The 25503-nt window shown below is 42.3% G+C and overlaps 1 protein-coding gene across 4 annotated transcripts in view; it reads right to left on the reverse strand.

Moving 5' to 3' along the window:
• Nucleotides 1-20904: 20904 nt before the first annotated feature.
• Nucleotides 20905-25503, reverse strand: part of LNX2 (ligand of numb-protein X 2) — a 62053-nt gene continuing 57454 nt past the window's right edge. For all 4 annotated transcript variants that reach the window (XM_045588473.1, XM_045588471.1, XM_045588472.1 and 1 more), the window contains 2 exons: nucleotides 25022-25180; nucleotides 20905-23170 (listed from right to left, as the gene is read on the reverse strand). In XM_045588473.1, the coding sequence (XP_045444429.1) occupies nucleotides 23035-23170; nucleotides 25022-25180 (295 nt within the window). In that variant the 3' untranslated portion in view covers nucleotides 20905-23034. The remainder of the gene's footprint in view (nucleotides 23171-25021; nucleotides 25181-25503) is intronic.

Below are 25503 nucleotides of genomic sequence, written 5' to 3' on the forward strand. Positions count from 1 at the left end.
AATGAGAAATAAGAGAAGACAAATTGCAAACAAAGATGGCCCTACCACTTTTGACAATGTTAGACAAGACAACCTGGCAGCCTTTGACAAGACAAAGCTAGAAGAATAGATGCAACTTCCCACAGGCCCATTACGAGCCATACAAAGATGACTCGCAAGGTCCTGCCTTGAGGGCTTCAGGGTCCTGGGGCACATCCCGATGGGAGAGGGGACTGTTTCCAGCCCAGGGGGCCTGTGGGAGGCGCCTCGGTGTGCCTGGGGTGCCTGTGGAGTTCAGGGACATTTGCGTGTGGAAAAAATTGTATAAACATGCAGATATCTTTTTTAACTCAACAGCTTCTAGCTCTGAAAACTATTGCTGGAAGGAAAAAAGGTTTTTATTTAAGATGTGACTATGTGTAGAGGGAAAGGCAAAAACAAAACAAAACAAAACAAAACAAAAAAAACAACAACAGACACACACACACACAAACTGGCCTTTGGCTTGGCCTCTTATTAGCGGGGAGACCTTGGGCAGGTCACTGAAGGTCTTTAAGCCCCCGTTTTCTTGGTGACCATGGAGTTCTAAGAGCCAACTCACAGGGGCCTGGGGATTGAGTAAGAGGCCGTACACCTGAGTGTGCTGTGAACTCTAAATGTTCACATTCTGGTTATGGCCCTCACTATTTACTGGAAGTTCAAACAAGTTCGGGTGGCTTTTATTCATGAAACACATTTGAATTAGGTCATGTTGGCCTATTTCATAGAGGAGACTAAGACTTTAGAAGGCTCGGGTATTTGCTCTAAGTTGATGGCTGTAACGAATGACATGGCAGGGCTCGAACTAGGTCTGCCCGGCACAGAGGCCCCAGGGCAGCAGGTTTTGTTTGGCCCACACAGAGCGGGGTCCTGGCATAGCAGGAAAGGTGCTGGCTGTGTGTGCGGACAGTCTCCACATGCAAATCCATGATGCCATGCATAAAAAAAGTAGTGTTCAAAGCCATGAACAAATTCTTAATTATGCACATTTTATGTCTCCTAATGTGTAATAAAGGGGCATATTTTCTCCTTTCTTACAATAGTAAGTTGGAGGGAAAGTAAGTCCTTCCATGATCTCCAGGGGTTGGAGGATGGGTTGAGCAAAAAGAGGGCATAAAGCTGCAAGTATAGTAAAATATTGTTTATAACAATAACAAGAAAATCAACTGGTAGCATTTGGTGAGTTTTTGTGTTAAAAATGTTGTAATCACTATGTTACTGAATACTCATAGCAACCCATGATGCAAGAATTATTCCAATGTTCTCAGTAAGAAAACTGAAGTTGGGAGGTGTGGTGGAAGAGAGAGACAGCAGTATATTGTACTGTTCCTGAAAATAGGCTTCTTCACTCAGTAGGGACCTGGGTGTTATTACTTCTTGGTGAATTCTTACAGTTTTCCAATTAATGAGGGGAGAATGAGGTATTCTCTCCATATGCAGTTTGACATCACATCAAAGAAGACTGACTGGCCTGGCTTGGGACGCATGTCTTTCTTGAAGCCATCACTATGGTCAAGGCCGTTGAGTAACATACCTGGCCCAGTGAGAGCCAGGCCCTTAAATCAAACAAACACCCATTTCTTGTTGGGGAGCACACAAGACTTGGTTGGAAAGTTTGTGAGGAGAACTTTCTGATAAAGGGGAAGTGTGTGTAAGGCCCCTGCCCTGTTTACCAGAATCCTGACTTAGGGAGCCTTAGGGAAGTGTCACAGGCGGCGCCCTGGTTATTCCTTGACCTTCCCACACAAGCCTGTGCATTGCAGACCCCAGTGTTTACTGGAATCCCTGTGCTTAATCCCTGGATGCTCTTGCCAAGAGGACAATGTAAACATGTGTGTCCTCCCAAGATTAGTCACCTACTGATGGTATCAAAAGATAAAAACTCCAATAAAGGTCTAATGAGGCAGGCAAGCGAGGCTGCCTGGCTTCTTCAGTTGGGTCATTCCTTAGCCCTCACCCCACCGTGAAACTGTGTCGGAGTAATCTGTCCATCCATCGTTCAGGGGCTGCTGGTCAGCCCAGGCCAGGTGGTGCCCCGTGTGAGGACCAAGAAATGCAATAAAACACTGCGGAATCCTCGAAAACGAAGAGGAAGGAGATGAATGTAACTGTGCAGTAAGTCATTGGAGCCCGCTTGGGATTTCCAAGTTCAAGGGAATTGTTTTTCAGTTAAGGCTTCCCAATAGGACAGCAACTGTCCACTGAGTAACATCTCTCTGTTACTTAAAATTATTAAATGCAAATGGTGCCTATAATTTATAATCCTTGGTTCCCTGATGATGGAACATTAGATGTTGATCTCTGGAACAAGTAGGCAGGAATTTAAAGAGAAAACAAGCTCAGGGAAAACAAGTGTCTTTATCATCTTTAGCTATGTGGGCTTTTGTTCAAGCTGCACCATGCCCATTTCATGTTGAGATCAAAGCCAACAGAACACTAGGAGGATTTACCACTGCCCCCTCCTCCTGAAGTAGAGCCTATAAAGTCTGTACTGTAATACCTAAGGCCCCCGATCCTCTGTCTTCTGATTGGGAAGGCTCAGAAAGGAAATAATATGGAAAATAATTATTTAAATCCCCCAACTCTTTTTCCTGGGGGGGGATTACACCTGTAGGAGTGCCTTCCAGGCTGCAGAAATGGTAGTGGGGTCCACTCTGATTTTTGTAAAACAAACAAACAAACAAACAAAAAACATGATAGTACTTTCACCTTAAAGCCACTGAAGGCAAGTGAGTTATTCCTGTTACAAAATTTACCAAGAAAATGCTTTGAGTAGTAATAACTGCCTTTAAAGTGTCAAAGTTGTTAAGGCAAAATAAAGTGAAGGTTATATGATAAAGCTTTTTCAGTGGTAATTATATATGCCTAAACATAGTTTTCCAAAGTGTTTGGTAACTTAAAACTTTGTTGGTTGCTGGATTAAATAGTAAAAATTATTAAATATCTAGGTATTTTTAAATTACAGGATACCGAAATACTAATCTGAATTTGCCATGTATGGCTTTAAGGTGAAAGTACTATTGTGTTTTTTGTTTGTTTGTTTGTTTGTTTGTTAACAAATAAGTATTGTATTTTATTTGAAATATCTCTTAAAGTGTGAATGAATTGCTAATCTAAGGAATGTTCATTCTTTCCTTCTTTCCTTTCATAATGTTCTTATATGATCTTTGTTTTTCTGTGATGCTTATGGTAACTTCTCTTTTATTTCTGATTTTATTTATTTGAGTCCTTTCTCATTTTTCCTTAGTGAGTGAGTCTAGCCAGAGGTTTGTCAATTTTATTAATCTTTTTACAGAATCAGCTCTTCCTTGCATTAAATTTTTATATAGTCCTTTTGTTCTCTATTTCACTTAATCCTGCTCTAATTTTGTTGTTGTTGTTAATCCTCACCCAAGGATATTCTTCCATTGATTTTTAGAGAAAGTGGAAGGAAGGGGGAGACACACAGAGAGAAACATTGATGTGAAAGAGACACATCAATTGGCTGCCTTCCACATGCATTCCAACCAGGCCAGTCATGAGCCTGCAATTGAGGTATGTCCCCTTAACCAGAATTGAACCTGCAACCCTTCAGTCTGTGCTCCAATGCTCTATCCACTGGGCCAAACGGACTAGGGCAAATTCTGTTCTAATTTTTATTATATCCTTTCTTCTGTGGATTTTGGGCTGCTTTTGTTTTTGTTTGTTTGTTGTGTTGTGTTTTCTAGTTCTTTGAGATGCGTGTTAGGTTTACTTGAAATTTTTCTTGTTTTTTGAGTTAGGCTTGTAATGATATAAACTTCCCTCTTACTACTGTATTCACTTTACCCCAAAAGTTTTGTCATTCTCATTTATCTCTATGTGTCTTTTGACCTAACCTTTTATTTCTTCTTTGATCCAGTCATTTTTTAATAGCACGTTATTAATCTCCACATATTTGTGGGTGGATGAAGCTTGTTTCCTTTTTTGCAGTTGATTTCTAATTTCAAAGCATTGAGAATGAGAATATGCTTGGTGTGATTTCAATAGATTCAATAAGGAAGAATTTCTTAAACAAGTTCCCCACAGTACTAGTTATGAAGAGAAGATTAGTAAATGCAATTACATGAAAATTGAGAACTCCATTAATCAAAGACATCATAAAGGGAATTGAAAGACAATGCACAGTGGTATCCTGGATTGTCCTAGAAAAACAGGTAACAGCTAAATAAAATCTATAATTTTGTTAGTAGTCACATATACCAATGTTGGTTTCTTTGTTTTGGCAAATGCACCTTGGTAATGTAAGATGTGAACATTAGGAAAAGTTGGGTAAGTAGGGGATGAAATTTTCTGCACAACCTTTGCGACTCTTCTGTAAATCTAAAATTATTCCAAAATAAAATTTTTAATAATCTGAGAATTGATTTTTGCAATATACATCATCAATAAAGTATTAATTTTAAAGCAGTACAAAATATCAATATGAAATAGTCATGCTATAAAAAAAATAGGCCCAAGTCATGAACAGAAGAAAAGTTAATGGCAAATAAGCTTTAGGGAAGATGACAAACTCATCTTAATAAACAGACAACTATAAATTAAAGCAATAGTGTCAGCCCATCTCAATCAGTCCTCATGAACTGCTGGTAAGAATTTAAAATGGTACAGCCACTTGAGAAACAATTTGGATACTGAGCGATTCCTTTTTTAGGTATATACTCTAGTATTACTGTTGCTCTTTAACCTGGGTACCAAGCAGCATCTGGAAAAATGTTCGTAGCAACATTGCTTAGAAAATACAAAATCTGGAAGTGACTGAAATGTCCATCAATAGGAGAATGGATAAGGAAATCATACTGTGACCACAAAATGGAGTATTATACAGCAGTGAAAATGGGTGACTGTCAGCAATATGCACAAGTAAGGATGAATTTTAGGAACAATGTTGAATCAAAAAAGTCTCAGAAAAACCAACAGATAGCATAATATTTTATGAAGGTCAAGATCAAGCAAAATCCAACTTTATATTATAAAACTATAACTAAAAAACACACACCAAGGAGTTGATAAACAGAACATTTAGGACAATGGTTGCCCCAGGGTTGAGGATAAGGCAGGGGGATAGGTTCATTCTTGGTGAAAAACTTGCTTTCAGGTCAGAGGGTGGGTTCGCACATGTTTCCAAAATTTATGAGAGTTTTTGTTCGCTCGTCTGTTTTTTTACTCTAGTGTTTCTAGAGGGAAATGAAATCTTTTAAAGTCTTCAAGAGACAATGGAAACATCCACATGTCTTCTCAGCTGGAATTAATGCCAGAACGCACAAAAGACTGCTGATCTTAGTCACTTTGGGGAGAGGACATGGTGGGTGCATCCGGTGAAGTGCTACTCAGCCTCTCACCAACCTGATCAGGAATGGTGAGTGCTCCGGCCACTGGTGCCTGGGGACACCGAGATGGGAGGGACACAGCTTCGTCCACAAGGTCTCTACACAAAATCTTCTGGAGACCTGGCTGCATGCGTGGGATCATCAAGAAGTGCCTCTTCACTCTGAGCCCCGATCTGCCCCCTACAATTCCCAACTCAGCACCAGCTCACCGTCTGCGGAGATGTCTGCGCCCTTCCACACAGCCGTACACACTGATGAAGACGGCAGGTGTGTGCCCCGGTCATTCCAGGGTAAATATCCGCATTTCCGCAATCATAACGCACTTGACAAGGACCCCAAAGCTTCCTTCCCGACACAGTCCATATTCTCTTGTCCACCTTTGGGAGTGCCCACAGGAACTGGATGTGACTCGCTCAGAACAAAGGACAATGGGGCCCTCCCTCCCTTCCTGTAGAGGCTAGGCTCCAGCTGTTAATGTAACTGAAAACTGCTCGGGCAGCCAGGTTACATGTTAATTCATAGTGAGTTTGGGGCAGTCAAGAATTTTGAACTCCCTTCCCACCCATCTTGTACTTATGCAATTAATTATTTGAACCTAAATGAGACACATTGCCTTTTAAAAGCTCATCATTTTAGTTTCAGCTTATTAAGATCTTTTAGAATGCTGATATTTGGTCTGCTAACCTTTTAGCTGTCCCACCTAGCTTTGTGCCATCTTGAGGTAAAAGACCACCTAGGAGAACTCCAAGAACAAACTCTGACCTGTGGCATCACAGCCTCTTCCCAGTTACCTTTGAAGCATTGAAAATTAGTTAATATTATTTTTAACCATATCTTAATAGCTCCGAATATAGTAACAGCCATTTCTCATCTCAGAAATCTTTTCTTTTTTTAAATTACTTTTGCCCTAGCTGGTTTTGCTTAGTGGATAGAGTGTTGGTCTGCTGATTAAAGGGTCCTGGGTTTGATTCTGTCAAGGACACATGCTCAGGTTGCAGGCTCGATCCCCATAGAGGGCATGTAGGAGGTAGCTGATCAATAATTCACTTTCTATCTTTCCCTTCATCTCCCTTCCTCTGAAATCAATAAAAATATTTTTAAAAATTACTTTCACCATGGAGATTATGCTCTCGGGCTATTTTATCTCCACTTCAGGCAGGCCAGCATGTTATTCTTTTTGTTTAGGTGGTGGTGTAATTAACATCATATTAGTTTTAGGTGTGCAATGTAATGATTTCATATTTGTATATATTGGAAAATGACCATCGTAAGTCCAGTTAACATCTGTCCCAATACTTACACAATTTTTTCTTGTGATGAGGACAAAATCTATTCTTTTAGCAATTTTGAAGTATATAGTAGATTATTATTATTAACTATAGTCATATTGTTGTACATTACAACCCCAGGACTTACTTATTTTGTAGCTGAAAATTTGTATCTTTTTGACCCCCTTCATCCATTTTGCTTTCCCCTATCCCCTGCCTCTGGCAACCACCAACCTGTTCTATGTATCTATGAGCTTTCTTAAAATTTTAGATTCATATAAATGAGATCATGTGGTATTTGTCTTTCTCTGTCTGACTTATTTCATCTAGAGTAATTAGCATAACACCCTGAAGGTGCATTCATGTTATCACAAATGGCAAAATTTCATTTTTTTTTAAATTTCCATATAAGGATATTAAAAAAAATATTTTAGAGAGAGGAGAGAGAGAGAGAGAGAGAGAGAGAGAGAGAGAGAGAGAGAGAGAGAGAGAAACATCAATTGGTTGCCTCCAGGACACACCCAAACTAGGGACTGAACCTTCAACCTAGGTATGTGCCCTGATTGGGAATTGAACCCACAACCTTCAATGTACTGGACGACACTCCAACCAACTAAGCCACCCAGCCAGGGAAAGATTTCATTCTTTTTGTATGGCTAAGTAGTATTCAATATTCCATTTTGTGTGTGTGGGTGTGTGTCCATTGGTGGACACTTAGATTGTTTCCATACCTTTGCTGTTGTAAAGAACGCTGCAGTGAACATGGGGCACATATAGTTTTTCAAGTTAGTGTTTCCACAACCCCTCAGACTGTTTTCCTTAGTGGCTGCACCAATCTACATTTCTACTAACTATGTACAAGAGTTACCTTTTCTCCATATCTTTACCAACACTTGTTATCCCTTGTCTTTTTGATGATAGCCATCCTGGCTGTTGTGAAGTGATATCTTATTGTGATTTTGATTTGCGTTTCCCTGATAACTAGCGATGCTGAGCATCTTTTCAGGTACCTGTTGGCCATTGGTAAGGATTGTTTTTACTAAGATGTCTTACTGAAGTGTCTGCACTGAGTCAAATGTCCGGGCAGTCAAACCGTGGGAAGTCCGCACAGCTTCTCCCTAGTTTCTCCAGAATCTTTACTGTGTTCTTGAAGTCATGTTTCTATGTCACTCACCCTCTTTTATTACCTAAACTCTTCATCTTTATCCTTCTTAGGTTTCTTTTAACCACCAGCACATGTCTAACTTAATTTTGAATTTTTTTCCTGGTGCCTATAAAGATGAAATCTCCCCAAATCAGGTGATTTCGATGTGGGGAGAAAGGAGTAACAATGAAATATCCTATCCCAAAATATTCCTAATGTCCCCTCCCAGCTACGGGGCCAGATACAGGGACTTGGGAGCAGGGGTGAGAGTGCCAACTGATGAGCCAAAAGTTCCACTCCAGATGTGTCTAGCAGGAGGGGCCAAGGAAGTACATCCTGAAGTTACTTTACTTATTTCTAATCTCTCCAATGGACGTGCTAATACTCACTTTCAGGGTTCGCTTTGCTCTGGGTCAGTGGACCAGACACTGCTTTTATCTCTGTCCCTTCCCAGCTAGTGTCTGTAGAAAATGCTCCACCTCTCTGAACCTGAGTTTCTTCCTTGTCAATAGGAGGTCCATCCACATGTCCTCTAAGGTCTCTTGCAGGGTTAAATATCAGGTGTGAGGTAATTTTCTTGTGTTCAGTGTTCGTCAGAGTAACACACAGACTGAGGTATGGTTTGTCCTTTGTTAAATAGTTCAGTTTTTATTTTGAAGAAACACCTACTGCACAGAGTGCGTAGGAGGAAGGTTTGCATCATATGAATTACTTTCCCATTTGAAACCCAGAATCTCACTCAAATGGCTTCCCAACCCATATTGTACTGAAGTATCTTGTTTATTCCATTAACTATTCACAGAGTCAACTGGGGAAACGTTGTTATTAATTTCAATGGAAAGCTAAAATGCAGTTCATTTTCTATAATTGCAGGCCCACTGTCTAAAGAGCCAGCAAAAGCTTTTAATCTGAGGCATTTTTAGAGTATGATCAGAATTACATTGAACATCTTTTGAAGGTACATAATTATGAAAGCCTCAGTAACATTGGCATTCAAAGAGCTCTATACCACAGATGATAAACTCGCATGCAATGAACAAGCCAAATTGCTGTCTTCCTTACTCAGGATGGAGAAATGCCCATGGGAAGGGGGGCAATGCTTGCACACCTTGCCTTTCTATTTTATGCCAATGACGTGAGCTCTTCATACTTGGGAGGGCACTCTCCCTCCCTCCCTCGTGGATGTAAGATTTTTGCAGCCTCAGAGAGCCTGCCCTCCTGCTAGGGCTTCGCTCACACCGCTTCCCTGGGCACAACAGGGAGCCAACTCTGTGGAGCACCTGCGGGTGGACACGTCTTCCGGCCACCAGAGGGCGCGAGATCGCGAGCAGCCCCACGTCCCTCCCCGCGCTGTCGGGGTTCGCGCAAGCCGAGGTTCTGGAGCCCCCGTCTCAGTGGCCCAGAAAAAACGACCCAGTCCCTCCTTCTCCCAGACTCTCCGGAGCCTCACGTGTTTGGTCAGGGCTGGCATTCGTGGTCACAATCGGATGAGGACAGAGTCTCAAAGGAGGAAGGGCGGAGCAGAGGGGGTGACCCTGAACAGCACAGTGAGCCACGGCCGCAGGCAGGTTACTCTCAGCACCGCGACGCCGAGGCAGGCCCCCAGACGGCGAGAAACCACGTGCAGGAGAGAACTTGTCAGTTTTCATTCATCCAAACTGCAAGTCCTTCCACAAACGTACCCGCGACAACTGCTCGGCAGGAAGACGGAGACAGCCAGGCGTGCGGCCCTGCCCCGGGGGTGCCAGCCCTGCCCCGGGCAGCACTGCACCTGGAGGGAGGGGGGCCGCTGCGGGCGGAGGCCAGGGATCCTGGTTCTGAGGGGACAGCCCCAGAGGCTGCAGCGGGCAGTGAGCAGCGAGCTAGCTGTGGCGGAGAGGAGGTCCCAGGCGGAGAGACCCAGAGGCGGCAGCAGGAACAAATGCAAAATTCAGGTTAAAAAATAAATGATGAGCCCTGGCCAGTGTGACTCAGTTGATCGGGCGCCATCCGAGCTCTAGGAGGTTGCTGGTTCGATTCCCGGCCAAGGGCACGGACCTAAGTTTCGGGCTTGATCCCCAGTGAGGGGAGGGGAGTGAGGGTGGTTTTTTTTTGGGGGGTGGGTGGGGGCGTGCAGAAGGCAGCTGATGGGTGTTGTGCTCTCACATTGATGTCTCTAAAAATCAGTAAACTATTCTTTAAAAATAAAATAAAAGATGCTAGTCAGATTGCTTTACATTTTTAATAAACTAAAGCCATTTAAAATAGTATCTTTCCCTGATCTTCATATTTTGTTTTATAATGAGCTTATATATTAGTAGATATAATTGATAATTAATATTCCTATATTTTAGAGCCGGAAGGGGAAGTGCTCATAATTCCTTACTGAGGCGGCACCCAATCTTAAAAGTGAAGAAATCTGCTCGGATGAACAGCATCATCTCTGAGCTCCCTCCAGGCACCCATCCCTATCCCTATCCCCATCGGGTGCTGGAAGCCCTTGAGAAGTGCTGTGCAGACACCCCTGTCCCACGGCTCGCCTTTGAGCGGAACGTGGGTGCCTGCCTGCAGGGAGGGACTGACTGTCAGCAGGAGGGGAACTCTGCACTGCAGAATGAAGGCTGTTCTGGAAACAGATATGGGCTGGATGTTTTAAGAAGCCCTTTCTCATATTAACGTCTTCATTAAAGGAAATCCCACCTATAAAATCATGTGAAGACAATTGTTCATTGAATATTGCTCTTATCAGGAAGCAGCAAAAAACAAACTGGAGCTGGGCAGATCATGAAGTCTGTCCAGTTCTCCAAATCTTTTACGGAATTTAATGTCAAGTTCTCAACATATGCAGTCTCTGAATCACAAAGTACCTTTGAGAATTTCTGCAAAGATAAGTAATGTCAGAGTCAAGAGCAAAAATTGAGAAGACCGCCCACAAAATTCCTGTTTAGAAATTAAAACGGAAAATTGGAAAGTAAACAGCTCAGATAGAAAGAATGAGCTGAAATTAGCTGGTTTGACACTATGGACCAAGAATGCCAATCCTTTTCAAAGTCAAGGATAAGAATCAATCAGAACATAAATTTGGTGCAGTTTGCAACTTTGCAAAAGTCCTACTCAGTAGAATTTTAATTCCTGCCCTCTCCCAAGGTCTGCAGAGTACAGTAACAATATTTATTTTTCACCTGCTCTGTAAATGCCCCACTGGCAGGACTGGCCTACTCGTTTACCGTTTGTGGAGTGCGCGTGGACGGCTCTCATCATGGGGAAGACAGATGGGAGAGGAGGTGGAGGGCATTTCTCTCTGTTTCCAGGATGTGCCGTGTGTGCAGTGTGACCCGGAAACTGAGGGAGAGCAGTGAGCCCTCCCGCTAGGGCCAGTGGGGAGGGCCAGGGTGGTGGAAGGTCTGGTTTCCAGTGTTTTTTCACTTGCCAGTTCTGTGCAAATAAGTCACCTACCCTCAGTTTTCTTTAGCAAATGGGACTATCTATGCCAAATGTACGTCATAAAGGTATTATGAGAATTAAATAAAAAATGTGTAATGATTGCTGCAAGAGTGAAAGTAAACTGTTTACTGTACTGAATGTTAAACAAATGCAGGGTCATTGTGTCAGATGTTTGCACTTGTGCTTCTAGAACATGTAGAGAAGGTAAACACTAGCAAACTTGCCTCAGAATGAAGCCAAAATAGGTCAGCAAACATGAATAAATCACTATCATGTGTTTCTAGTACAGAATCATTGTACCAATTCCAAACTACAGGGGTCTGGCTAACAACAGCCATTTTTTCACTTCCAAACTTTTTGGTTGGTTTATTGCTATTGTGCTAGTTCTGTGGTGGAAAATGTCAAACGTTCCCTTACTTCCTCTATTCCCTTATCCCATTTTTTTTCTTTTTTTTTTGCTGCAGAAATCTTCTGTTTGAAAGCAGATTCCAGATACATGCTATTTCATCAACAAACACTTGCACATTCTACCCAACTTCTTGCAACAGCAGCCTGCGAACGCCTCGCTGCCTCAGCCTTTACTCCTCAACCCTTGCCTTTCCCAGCTCAAACTCACTGTGCAATCCATTCTCTTAAAAGTCACCAAGGATGTAATCCAGAGACTGTCCTACATTTCCATCCTCAGCTTCTCTGAAGCTTCCGACTGCTGAATTTAAATCGGTGAGCACTGCACAAATGCCATGTTCCAGGCAGTTAGGTGTGTGGGGGCTGCATATCCAGACCTTGGAGGAGCTCACGCCCCTGAGGGCACAGCTGTGCGCGGACAGAATGCACACAAGTGGAAGGGCTGACCACGGGCAGGAAAGAATTTGGAGGGCCCTAGCTCTTTTGGCTCAGTGGGTAGAGCGTTGGTCTGCTGACTGAAGGGCCCTGGGTTTGATTCCAGTCAAGGGCACATGGCTAGGTTGTGGGCTCGATTCCCAGAAGGAGGCGTGCAAGAAGCAGCTGGTCTATGATTCTCTCTCATCATTGATGTTTCTATCTCTCTCCCTCTCTTCCCTTCCTGTCTGAAATGAATAAAAACATATGTGTGTGTGTGTGTGTGTGTGTGTGTGTGTGTGTGTATATATATATATATATATATATATATATATATATATATATATATTAAGAATTTGGAGGAACAGTGCTGGCGCTGGGAAGCCTTCCTGCAGCTGGCATTTGAGCAGGGCTTGGAAGGATCAGCAGGGCTTGGCAGGCTGGAGGCATACATTCCTGGAGGCGGGTGAGGGTGGAACAGCATGAGCAGAAGCCTAGCCCGCACAGAGCAGAGGGCCATGTCTGGGGAAGGTGACTCACTTCTGTGGTTAAGGTGCATGGGAGAACCTGCTGATTAGTGTGTGGTGCTTAGAACACTCACAACATGATCAGAGTTCACAGAGAAAACTAAAGGTAGGTAACTCACTTATAGCATGATCTTCATGATTCCCAGGGACGAGGAAGTATAGTCCAGGTCTTTGAGGCTAGTAAGCGGCAGGAGCAGATCTCGGCTTGCCTGTCTCTGTCCACTGTGCCAGAGCTGGCCTCCATGTGAAACAGTATCTTGTGTGTACTAGCACAGAGCAGCTTTAGCCACAGAGCAGAAGGAAAAGAGAAGTGTCTAGCTAGCGTGCTATTACCCACAAGGGCTCACTGCCCAGTGTGCACAGAAGCCAGTACCATGGCACCAGCTTTGGAGAAAAGGAAAAAGCTTTCTTGAGAAACCAACCGGCATGGAGACAGGCTGAAATCTGTCTCTCAGCCAGGGCCTCAGCACCAGACATTCCCGAGCAGCAGACCCTTGGCTCCTGTAAGGGTTCGGGCCCCCTGGTGCTCTGGGTCTGTGGGGAGAAACTTTGGTTCCAGGTGTAATTTGCAACATTTTGCTCTGCACATGCTTTGGCTGCATAACTTGCAGTTTTGTTCTGTAGTCTCTGAAAAACAAACCAGTATCTTGTAAAAAACAGGATAGGGCCAATTTGCAGTTATAGTGCCATGAGCCCAGAGGCCATCACGTGGGCACAGCCGTCTTAGAGTGAGTGCCTCCAATGGGACAGAAGCTTCGGTTGCCATTGAACAGTTATGCACAGCACATCGCGCAAGTGACTGTGATGCCTCCTTAGAGGCCTTCCCTACCACCTCTCATTCATTCCCACCTCGTGCTCTCCATCCACCTGTCTTCATTCTCTCCATAGCATTTATCGCCACCGAAAATTATATTGCTTATTTTATTGTTTGTCACCCCCCTCTTTAGATTGTCAAGTCAGAGAGCCAACAACCTGGTCTTGGCAACTAATAGATTCTGAGCACCCAGAACAGTACCTAGCACATGATAGATGCTCAATGTTTGTGGGTAAAAGGAAAAGATTAGTGTTTTGTGTATTATGCTTGCCTAATGCCCATTTAAATATTAAAACAATGAAGATATATTTTGTCTCCCAGTTTCCACACTACAGTTGGAAAGAGGGTCAGGGACAAACTATTTCTGAAAGAGCAGTCACTCAGACTTGCCAACGGGGGAAAACCTGAAGGGAAGTAGGAGGGCCCTGTCATGAAGCACCATGCAGGAGTTACATGGCCTTGTTACAGAAGTGATTTTTATGCCAGGAACATGGAAAAGGACCCTCGGTTCTAAGGTTCTGATTTCAGGTCAATATGGGAAAGACTACTCAGGGTGTGGGGCTTGGATGACATGAGGACATCATAGCCTTTGAGATGACTTCTGAGTGAGAGGAGATAAGAACTCACTTTCCTTAAACATTTACAAATTACCCGCAGGGTAAGCTTTGCTGCTTGTGAGCACCCACCAGTCTCCACAGGCACCCACCCGCCTTAGCACAGGCTGGGACCCCAGGCAGGAGTCTAGCCCACAGCGCCACGGCCAGGCCAGGCGCCGGACTCAGACCACGAAGGCCCGCGGCACAGAGGAAGCAGGCAGGGAGAGGGCAAATCTACACAACCGTCTGGGCATCGCCTCCCTGGAAAGTCAGTTGGTGAGAGAGGTTCTCAGTTACGGGTATGTGCTCCACACATCCAAAGATCAAAAATGTTCTTAGATTGATTCTAGAATGGTGTGTGAAACAGATTTTTTAATACAATCTAGACAAAGGAAAAACTTTAGTTTTAACTTGAGGCCTGGTGCACAAAATTCATGCACTGGGGGTTGTCCCTCAGCCCAGCCTGAATCCTCTCCAATCTGGGACCCCACAGGGGGGTGTAGAACTGCCGGTTTAGGCCCCATCTCTCAGGGGGCTAAACCAGCAGTCAGACACTCCTCTCACAATCTGGACTGCTGGCTCCTAACCACTTGCTTGACTGCCTACCTGATTGCCCTTAACTGCTTTTGCCTGCCAGCCTGATTGCACCCAACTGCCCTCCCCTGCAGGCCTGGTCCTGCCCAACTGCCCTCCCTTGCAGGCCTGGTCCTGCCCAACTGCCTTCCCTGCCAGCCATCTTGTGGTGGCCATCTTGGGACAACGTGGGGGCGGCCAGCTTGTGATGACACGAGGGCGTGAGGGCCATCTAGGCTTTTATTAGCTGCCTTCACCCTCAGAACCTTGGCAATGGACTTCTCAGCCATCAAACCCTAAAGCAATAAATTTTCTAACTTGACCCCTCTTGAAGTCAAGTCTGTAGGCAATCCAAGGAAGGGTTGTGGTTGGGTTCACCTGAAACTGTAAACTATTGAGGAAACAAAACTGACAGAGTTTGTGAAATAGCCCAACTTCAAAGCGTTCCTTGCAGGTGAGTGGACAGCTCAGATGGAAATCTTTGGGCCTGGCTCGGGGCTGCAGCCACTTCTGAGGGCAGCACCTGTGCTTGGCGCCCTCGGGTCTCCAAGGCCAGTCATCCATCCTGTGTGATTGTATTTCAGCCTCTTCCCCCTTGGACACTTGCCTGCTAGTAGGCACTGCACTTATATGTACAACTTTACTTCTAAAGAGCTTTTGTGTTGCCATAGAAATTAATTGGTCGCTTAGTTAAATAGAAGACTTGCACTGTAAAATGGCAAAAGAGCTTTTTGATAAGGATCCTGAGGACTTGAAGCCTTCAATAGTAGAGGAGAGAGACTGAAGAGAGAAAGCACAATTATGAATTCCTAGCCAGTGACCAGGCAGCAATTTACCAGCTCCATGTAATCTATAGAGCATACTGCCAAACATGGACAAATGGAATAAAGTCTGAATTATGAAGGATAAAGTTCACTGTTTTAAAGAAATCATCCAGAAACATTTTGGTGATTGCCAGATGGGAGGGGTGGTGGTGGAGGAATAGGTAAAAAAGATGAAGGGATTAAGAAGAACAAGTTTGTTGTTACATACTACCCTGTTTCCCCGAAAATAAGACAGTGTCTTATATTAAAATTTTCTCCCAAAGTTGCACTAGGTCTTATTTTCAGGGGATGTCTTATCTTTCCATGCGCTAGGTCTTATTTTTGGAGGATGTTTTAACACGGTAGTCATGGGAATGTAAAGTACAGCACAGGGAATACAGTTAGTAATAATCTAATAACTATGTATGGTGTCAGATGGGTGCAAAATTTATCAGGATGATCACTTAGTAAGTTATGTAATGTCTAATTACTGGGGTGTACACCCAAAACTAATATAATATTATATGGCAATTGTAATTGAAAAATAAAAAATGATTAAAAAAATGATCCTCGTCGAAACCAGTTTGGCTCAGTGGATAGAGCATCTGCCTTCGGACTGAAAGGTCCCAGGTTCGATTCCGGTCAAGAACATGTACCTTGGTTGTGGGCACATCCCCAGTAGGGGAAGTGCAGGAGACAGCTGATTGATGTCTCTCTCTCATCGATGTTTCTAACTCTTTATCCCTCTCCCTTCCTCTGTAAAAAAATCAATAAAATATATATTAAAAAAAACACAAAGAAATAAGTGGTCCAGAGCCCATCAATTCACTGTGCACATAGCTGGTGCTGAATAAATTCTTGCTGAAATGACTCTGGAAAGGAAATATACCAATCAGTTGAATGTGCATGGGTATTTTTCAAGTGCTGAGGGCAACTTGAAGATAGCACGCTTCAGCATGTAGCTTCAATATCCATTTATTAATTCTTTATATAAAGTGGCAAGTTAGCCCTACCCAGTTTGGCTCATTGGATAGAGCGTAGGCCTGCGGACTGAAGGGTCCCAGGTTCGATTTCGGTCAAGGGCATGTACCTTGGTTGCAAACACATCCCCAGCAGGAGGTGTGCAGGAGGTAGCTGATTGATGTTTCTCTCTCATCAATGTTTCCAACTTTCTATCCCTCTCCCTTCCTCTCTGTAAAAAAAAAAAAAAAAAAAAAAAAAAAAAAAAAAATTAAAGTGCCAAGTTAATTTCTGCTCTAAGCACTCAAATATCCAACGAGATAAGTCTGAATCAATGAGGCTTTGCTATATTGTAACATGGAAACTTCAGGCATGATGAGATGGTGACAACCCTTTTGAAGCTGAAATTGAGGTTTGTTAACTTTGAATGTAATTTTAACCACTTAACTGAGTATAGCTTCAAGTTTTGGAGGAACAAAAAAGCAACAGTCCACTTTAGTACACAGAGTGGAAATCAGCTTGCAGTTGCAGCATGGGATCTGCAGGCTCCATGGCCTCTCAGGCAGAAGAGTGCAGTAGGGACGAGGGAGCACAGGACTGACAGGCAACCTGAGGGCGCCATGCAGCAGTTCAGTGAGAAAACGAGCCTCTAACGCTGCCTTCCAACTTTTCCCACCAAACACGCCTCTGGGTTTATAAGCACAGGCTTCATTTGCTCCAGAGACGTTGGTGGCAGGTATCTTTGACGGACTGCTTTTTCCCTCTAGGCCCCAGCTCCCAGCCCTCCAAATGAGAAACTGCTTTGGTGATCCAAACAGTGAACTGGCAACATGTTGGTGGCGATGCTGCTACCTCTCAAGCGTTTATGGATCTGCCCTTTCCCCAGGACTTCAGCTCCACTGTCCAGGTCTGCAAGTTGCCTGTAACCCCCTCTGGGCCTTCTGTTTCCTACACGTTCTGTTTCCATTACTGTAATGTTAAGAGCTACCATGACCCGTAGTTATGTCAGTTTTTCTGTAGTTTACATAGTACAGTAACCAGATCTAAACAAACCTTAGACTAATTAAATAATGATAATGACTAGTTGGAGGAAAAAAGAGGGAGAAAGCATAGACTAGCCAACATGTTAGCCTGAAGGGTGATGGGAGACAAGCTCCCTATGTGGTGCACAGGAAGGGCAACACTATTGACCAACTTAAGACCTGACGTGAAGTACGCACAAAGAGAAATGGAAGGGGAAACACTAAATGAGCAGAAACAGACATATTCAGGGGAAGAAAACATAAAGCACAGAGAGCAAAGTAAGCTGAAAGCACAATGTAAGAAAGAAAAAATAAAATAATGTAAATGGACAAAAGAAGAAATTTCAAAAGCAGATAAAACACAGAACCTGCTATTTATACATTTGTCCACACATTGTAATGTAATGATAAACTGCAGTTTATCACATCGCTACAAATTGAAAAGAGAAGTCACAAATCTGGGGAAGGTATACGCACCACAGATAATCCACTCAGGGTTAACATCCTGAATAAAAAATTTATATAAGGAAAGTCCAAACAACCTATTAGAAAATGGTCAAAAAGTTATTCATCAAAGAGGATACTAGGATGGCTGGTAAAAATGTGAAAAGACACTAGATTTCACCAGTCATTAGGAAAATGCAAATCAAAACTACAATGAGACGCCATTTCACCCCCTTAATTCTGGTTGATTCTGCTGTGGAGCTAGTGCTGAGCAACCACTGCGCTAGAGGAACTCGCCTGGGGCACAAGGACGCTTAGTTCTCAGCGCTCACAGCAGCATTGCCAAAGATGGCAAAAAAGGGGGGGGGGATAATTGTTCAACTAAAAACAGTATAAAATTGTCAGTCACTGACTAATATAGCCATGAACATAAACTTGAACTACATATAACAAACATGAATGCTGTTGAAGCAAAATCAGTTAGTTGCTGACCACCACATAAGCATGGCATCACTTCTATAAAAGCATGCACAACAAAACTGTATGTGAAGGCTAAATAGGTGGTATAATTATGAAGAGACACATGGGGACACCAGAAAGAAAGTGAATCCTTTAGAGAAGGACCTTCAATAGTAGTGGCTGTTTCGCTTTGGTCAGTGGGTACATTTATTCATTGTCATTTTCATAACTTTTTGTGTTGGAAAAACTGTTATGAATTTAAAAGAGTGAAAAAGCACAACATGAAGACAACTCTTCTAGAAATTTTACTATGAAATAGCAGAGTCAAGGGAGGGATTTGGGGAAAGAAATGTGTTCCTGATATTCTTAACCAAGGATCCCGCTTCCTTGCTTGCACCACAGACAAGACCTCCCCTTTGCAGCGCCAGCACCAGAGGCCCCTCATTTCCCTGACAGCTTTTTGTGGTTTTTTTATTAAAGCAGATTCCCTCCCCCCCTCCTTGATTGTGGGCTGTGCAGTGACTTCTGGGGCAGGAGTTAGAGGAAAGAGTAACTTTATTGTGGAGAAACCTGATAAACACAACTGAGGTCAACATCAAACCAAGTCATAAATCATATCGACAGTACATACTAGTCATTCAATCTGACATAAGGGAATGGCACTTTTCTGTGATTTTCCTTCTCCAAACCAGTAACCCCAATCTAATCATGAGAAAAATAAACAAATTCCAGTAGATCGCCTTGTACAACATCCTTGACCGGTGACATGGCCAAGATCCTCACAAGGAGAAGTCTGACAGAATGGCACAGCCAACAGGAGCCTGGCTAGAAAGGACTAGTGTGTCCTGGATGGGATCCTGGAACAGAAGATGAATACCAGGCCGAGGTTCTTCCTCTGGGATAGCCCAGGCTCTGCATATTTAATGTCTCTGATATTTAATGTCTTTTAAAAACTGCTACAATTACCTCAAACACCTACCTGACAAGTTTGTTTTCTTCTGCTAAGTGCACGTCCATGACTACAAAAATATCCTAATACATAAAAAGCCAGGGGCCATCATGACTGATACAACCAGACAGACAACTGAACAACAGGCTGCATGAGGCAACCAGGCCGGCAGGGGGGTTAGTGAAGGACGACAAAACAACTGAACAGCAGGCTATGTGTGACGAGGCTGGCAGGGGGGAGGTTGGGGGCAACCAGGCCAGTGGGGAAAGGGGCAGTTGGGGGCAACTAAACCAGCAAGCAAAGGTGATTAGGGGTGATCAGGCTGGCAGGCAGAGGTGGTTAGGGAAGAAGGAAGGAAGGAAGGAAGGAAGGAAGGAAGGAAGGAAGGAAGGAAGGAAGGAAGGAAGGAAGGAAGGAAGGAAGGGAGGGAGGGAGGAAGGGAGGAAGGAGAGAGGGAAGGAGGGAGGGAAGGAGGGAAGGAGAGAGGGAAGGAGGGAGGAAAGGAGAGAGGGAAGGAGGGAGGGAAGTAGGCCAATGTTTGGAGATATTGTTTTAGTTTGGAGGATTGAGATGATGAATCTTAAAGCAATAGGACATTCATACTATAGACTGTGGGAGCTAAGACTTAGGGCACCTATGGTATTCAAAATTACAAGATGACCATCAAAGATGGTACTTAAAACTGTGACAGTCTTAAGTGGTAGAAAGTGGTCAGAGCCATAAAACATACAAATATGAAGGCTGGCTGAGGTTCCATCACAAGGAGGGTAATTCTCTTGCAAGTGGAAGTGAAGGTAAGAGGGAGCAAGATGCGGTTATGTTCAAGCTACGCCTTCAGCTATAGGGCCATGTGAGAGGCATAGAAGGGAGAGCACTACAGGGAAGGACAGTTGGGGCAGACCCAGGCCTGCAGGGGAGAGCAGTTGGGGGGTGGGGGTGGGGACCAGGCCCGCAGGGGAGGGCAGTTAGGGAAAAAGAGGCTAGCAGGGGAGCAGTTAGGCATCAATCCGGCTGGCAGGGGAGTGGTTAGGGGGTGATCAGGCTGGCAGGGAGAAGAGGTTAGGGGCAATCAGGAAGGCAGGCAGGCAAGCAGTTGGGAGCCAGCAGTCCTGAATTGTAATGAGAGGGATGTCCAACTGCCTGCTTAGGCCCAGGCCGGTGGACATCCCTCGAGGGGTCCCAGATTGGAGAGGGTGCAGGCTGGGCTGAGGGACACATACCACATACTCCCCTCCCCCATGCATGAATTTCGTGCACAGGGCCTCTAGTGTTATATAATCCATATGTCCAAGATATCATCATTTCAACATATAGCACTGGTCACAATTAGGCACTCAGTAGCCACCTGTCTAGAGATACTGCACAAGCAAAGCAAGTCACTAGAGATCATATGCCTAGAGTCGTGGTCAGCAAACTGTGGCTCGTGAGTCACACACTGCTCTTTGGTCCTTGAGTGTGGCGCTTCCACAAAATACCACAGCCTGGGTGAGTTTATTTTGAAGAAGTGGCGTTAGAAGAAGTTTAAGTTTAAAAAATTTGGCTCTCAAAAGAAATCTCAATTGTTGTACTGTTGATATTTGGCTCTGTTGACTAATGAGTTTGCTGACCACTGGCCTAGAGGAATGAGAACTAGAAGATGGATTTGTGATGCTGAGGTTTAAGCTTGGGATACTGTAATGATAACAAAAGTAAGGATCATGAGTTAACACCTGCTGTTCCAGAAAGATACAATACTGCTATTATGGAATTGATGACTTTTATTTCCATCAAGAATGATCATCATATCATTATTTAAACATACCTGGAAAATCCTGAAATAATTTAAACTGAAGGCACAGAACAAATAGAAATATTTAACTGTTTAAGCTTCAAATGACAAAATTCAAATATTTCAACAGTAACAATAAATTATGAATAAATTTCCATCACCAAATATCATTCTGACCAAAAGCTATATAATCTTTTGTAATAAAACCAAATTAGCTTAAGCTGATTTAAAGATTTCCATAATAAAAATAATATTGAAAAGTATTTCTTCTTTCAGAATACTCATTATAACCACTGAGTTCAATGAAAACTATTTTATATATAATAAAGTAGCAGGTTGGGGTATTTGTTGATGGATGGCCATTCCCCAAGAAATGACTCATTTTTACAAAATGTTTTTAAAAATAGCAAAGTGGGTTACAAAATTCTACTTGGGGAGTAGGAATAAAACTTGTTCCATGTCAATTAGAATATCAAAGCATTTCAATATCAAATTGCTTCCAAAGCCAATCATAACATAACAGTAATATACTGCATGGGGCATTCCACTGTATCTTGGTTACCTGTCAACTACAGTGTGGCTAAGAGGTTGAACAAGTTAGTAATAACTATTCCATTTCTTATTTATTCAAAAGAGATATATTTTAAAAAATCATTATAAAACTAACTGGAATGATTGGTGACATGCTAGAATACAATGAGCACAGCAATGCAATTGCTAAGTTTGAAAACAAAGTGGTCATGCTTCATAATATACTGTAGTTATTTTGAAATACATTCTCTGATCATCAATACCATTCATTACATAGGTCATTTGTAAATTAGCTCAGATTCTGAACTAGGTTTCTAATGAAACTTTTTTCAAGTATGCACAATATTAATAAGGATATTTTTTATCTTATTCACCTCCTTCTTCTGAAGGACAATCATATTGAATAAAGGACAAACATAATGGGCTGGTCATAGCTTTCAAAAACTTCTCAAAAAATATGAAATAGTCTAGTGACCAAAAACTGATAGATATTCACATCTAAAATCTACTATTTCAGGTTTAAAAAAAAACAACACAGAATTTTTCACTTTTTAAAAAAATAATTAAGTTCGTAAGTAAAGGAATAATGATGAAAAAGAAAGATTTCTAAAACACTCAAGAATCTTAATGAATAAAAATTTTAAAAGTTTAGCTTCCCCTACTTAGCTGTGTTGGGTAAGTATGTCTTGAATGGTTTTATCTTTATGATCTAATTGCATAAATCACAAAAACATATCCAGCCAGGTTTATTGACAGAAGGATAATACAAACTCTAAAAAATAATTTTAGCAAAAACTGCTTTAAAATTTTCCTACATGAAACATTCCTTTGGAAATGAATCTTTAATGCTTTTGGACTGTTCAAGTATATGCAGCTTTTAACATCTCCAGTACTAAACTATAATTCTCTCTCAAATGCCTGACACTGGAAAATGCTATCTTTTATTCTCTAATATTCTAATAAAGGGATGTTTTTGGTTTTTTTTAAAAATAAACTTGTGGTGTCAAAATTATTTCTTCATCATCTCTGAGCACTGAGAGATTAAGAAATAAGCCAGAAAAATTTATAAACAGTATGAAGTTTTGAAATGTTGGCACCTATGAAAAATGGGAAATGGTTATCATCCAAATTTAAAATCTATCCATTCCTGGCATTGGCAGTAACAGTGATAGCAAATGCTATTGCTCCTGTCTTCACTGGTACCAGTCTTGGGCATGTGTAACTCATTATCTGGTTCAGTCAGTGAAAACAAAGAGCCGCCAGAAGTCCTTGAATCTAGCTGGCTGGGTCACAGTTTTGACTGACTTCATTCATTATTATAGGTCACATTCTGAAAATATGAACTCATAGGATTAGTGGAAGACTGTTTCCAAGAAGAAAGAAATGTGGCTAACTAGAGTTTAACCACTTAAACAACAACAGAAGGACAATCTTAGTGGTTTGGGGCCCTGTATATACTAGCTGTGCTAGTAGCTCCTAACAACCAGAAAGACAAAAAAAAAAAAAAGGATTTCCTTTATGAAAAACCTAAAAAAGAAAGATGTTTGAGTCAAAATCTATTCCAAAATCTATACCAGGCTGCCAGGCCAGCAAATAACTGTCAGAGTGACTTTGTTCCTCTGCTCCTTCAACATGGGAACTAACGCGGAATGGCTCATGCCCACAGTTGACAGGCCGTTCACAGCCACGATCATATCTCCACATCTGGACAAAGACAGACAGAAACAGAAACAGACTGTCATGATTTTCATGGTATTAAAACCATTTAAAAATATGTCTTTATTGATTTGAGAGAGGAAGGGAGAGGGAGAAACATGGATTACCTGGAGATTTGTTTAGCATAAAAATCAGTTTAACTTAGTAACCATTAATTGTCAATGATTAGAGTGTATTATCTAGTCTGAGAAACATCTGGGGTGAATTTTTAAGTCTATGCTGGTTTTTCATGGCCAATTATCCCTCTGCCACCCTCTCTCCTTTAATCAGTGGGTGATTTCAAGGGCAAGAAGAATAATTTTCATGTAAGCATAAGGCAAAATATAATTAGGCGAATAAATTTATCTTTTATGATTTTTGGTCTTTAGTTTATAATATGAACATACCATTTTATTGTTAGCTATCTCAACTTCTTTTTGGAAGCAGGTGGAATGCAAATTATAAGCTAACAGACTCATTCTGGTTAATTTAGCTAAGAGAAAGGCTAATTCATTTCCCCCTACTCTTTCCTTGTAAAATAATACTTTCCATTTTATAAAATAATCTGATAAAAAGACTTATCTGGAGTGTACCAAACCCGACCAACTTTTCACAATATTATTTTAATGTCACTTTCTATTTGCAAACACTGTAATCTCTCTGTTTGTGCTGCTTTTTGTCTACGATGTCAATTTAATTTTTGCGAATTAGTTCTTTCATCAAAAACTAGGCACTAAGAACTTATAATCACCCACCTCCTCTTGGTTAGTATAATCTTTTGATATAATACCTCATTCTTTTCCCTGCACCTGAGTTTTGAAAAAGTAAAGAAGGCTGCACGGAGGCTGAGCAAGTCCTTCCTGCCCAGTGGTGACAACCGGCCAAGGGGATAGTGGGAAAGGCTCTGGAGCCAGGTAGTCTGGGTTTGAGTTGCGTCAACCACTCTCAGCTGTTTGATTGTGGGCACGTTTCTTAACCTTTCTAAGCCTTACTTATCTGGTTTATAAGTGGGAATTACAACACCTCCTAGGCTTAGCAGGGGTCTTCAAACTTCTCTCATTATGAGAATCACCTGGTGGAGTTGTTAAAACACAGATTCCCGGATCCCAACTATAAGAAGTGCTATCAGGAATCTGTGTTTTAACACCTCCACTAGGTGATTCTCATAATGAGAGAAGTTTGAAGACCCCTGCTTAAGAGGATTTGATAATCCAATCAGTCTCAAGCACCCAGCACTGTGCCTGGCACACTGTCAACTATCCCACACTCGTCCATTAAATATTTGTTGAGACCTTACTACATATGCAAGGCACTGCTCTGGCTACCAGGGATGTAACAACAAATATAACGAAGTCCCCTCTCCCCCTCCCTGCGTGGAGCTTGCATAAATATATTGTTAGGGAGATGTAAGTGCTGTGGAGAAAAATACAGCAGAGGCATCTAATGACAGGACTAGACCTGAGTGAATTGTGTGGCAAAACTACTCCGAGCCTGTCACATCATAGTATGTGAAGTGCAATGACTCAGGTTCAGGCCTGTCACCAGATTAACAAAATATACCTATGAGTGGCAAGATTGTCAAGGTAATGATTTGTCTACATCAGGGTTGGCAATATTTTCCTATAAAGGGCCAGATGGTAAATAAATATTTTAGGCTTCGCCAATCATATGGTCTCTGTCACAACAAATCAACTCTGCCAGTGTAGCTCAGAAGCAGTGACACAACATGTAAACAAGTGAGCATGGCCATGTTCCTATAAAACTTTATTTACAAAAACAGCTGCATTTGGAGCAGATCCCTGGTCTAGATCATATCGGTCACAACAAACATGAATCACATCAGTAAATAACAAGACTCACTTTAATCTTCCATCATAATAAGCAGGCGTTCCCAAGACAATGGTTTTAATGAAGAAAGGCTGATTGGTGTGGTTCTCTTCATATCCACCAACAATACTAAAGCCCCAACTTCCCAAGTAGCTTCTTCGTAAAACTATATCATGGCAGCTATGAAGGGAACTATAAACAAATACAGACACCAAGAATCAATTAATGGAGGCAATTACAGCCAGCTCATCTTCGTTATAACTGCACATCATGTCATATTTTCCATCACTAGGAAAAGTAAAAGGGCTACTTTATTTTCTTCTGAATGCATTATTTTGACCACCATTTTCCAGCACAGATGCAGTTATACATAGACTTGAATTTCTTTCACTTTTTTCAGTCTTCTCTTCCCAAGTGAATAACACACACACACACACACACACACACACACACACACACGCGGATTTAAGTAAACTTGGTTATAAGTTACACCTCCAAACTTGTATAAAATGGTT

This window comes from Pipistrellus kuhlii, unplaced genomic scaffold (genome assembly GCF_014108245.1).
Source record: "Pipistrellus kuhlii isolate mPipKuh1 unplaced genomic scaffold, mPipKuh1.p scaffold_m20_p_3, whole genome shotgun sequence".
Lineage (NCBI taxonomy): Eukaryota > Metazoa > Chordata > Mammalia > Chiroptera > Vespertilionidae > Pipistrellus > Pipistrellus kuhlii.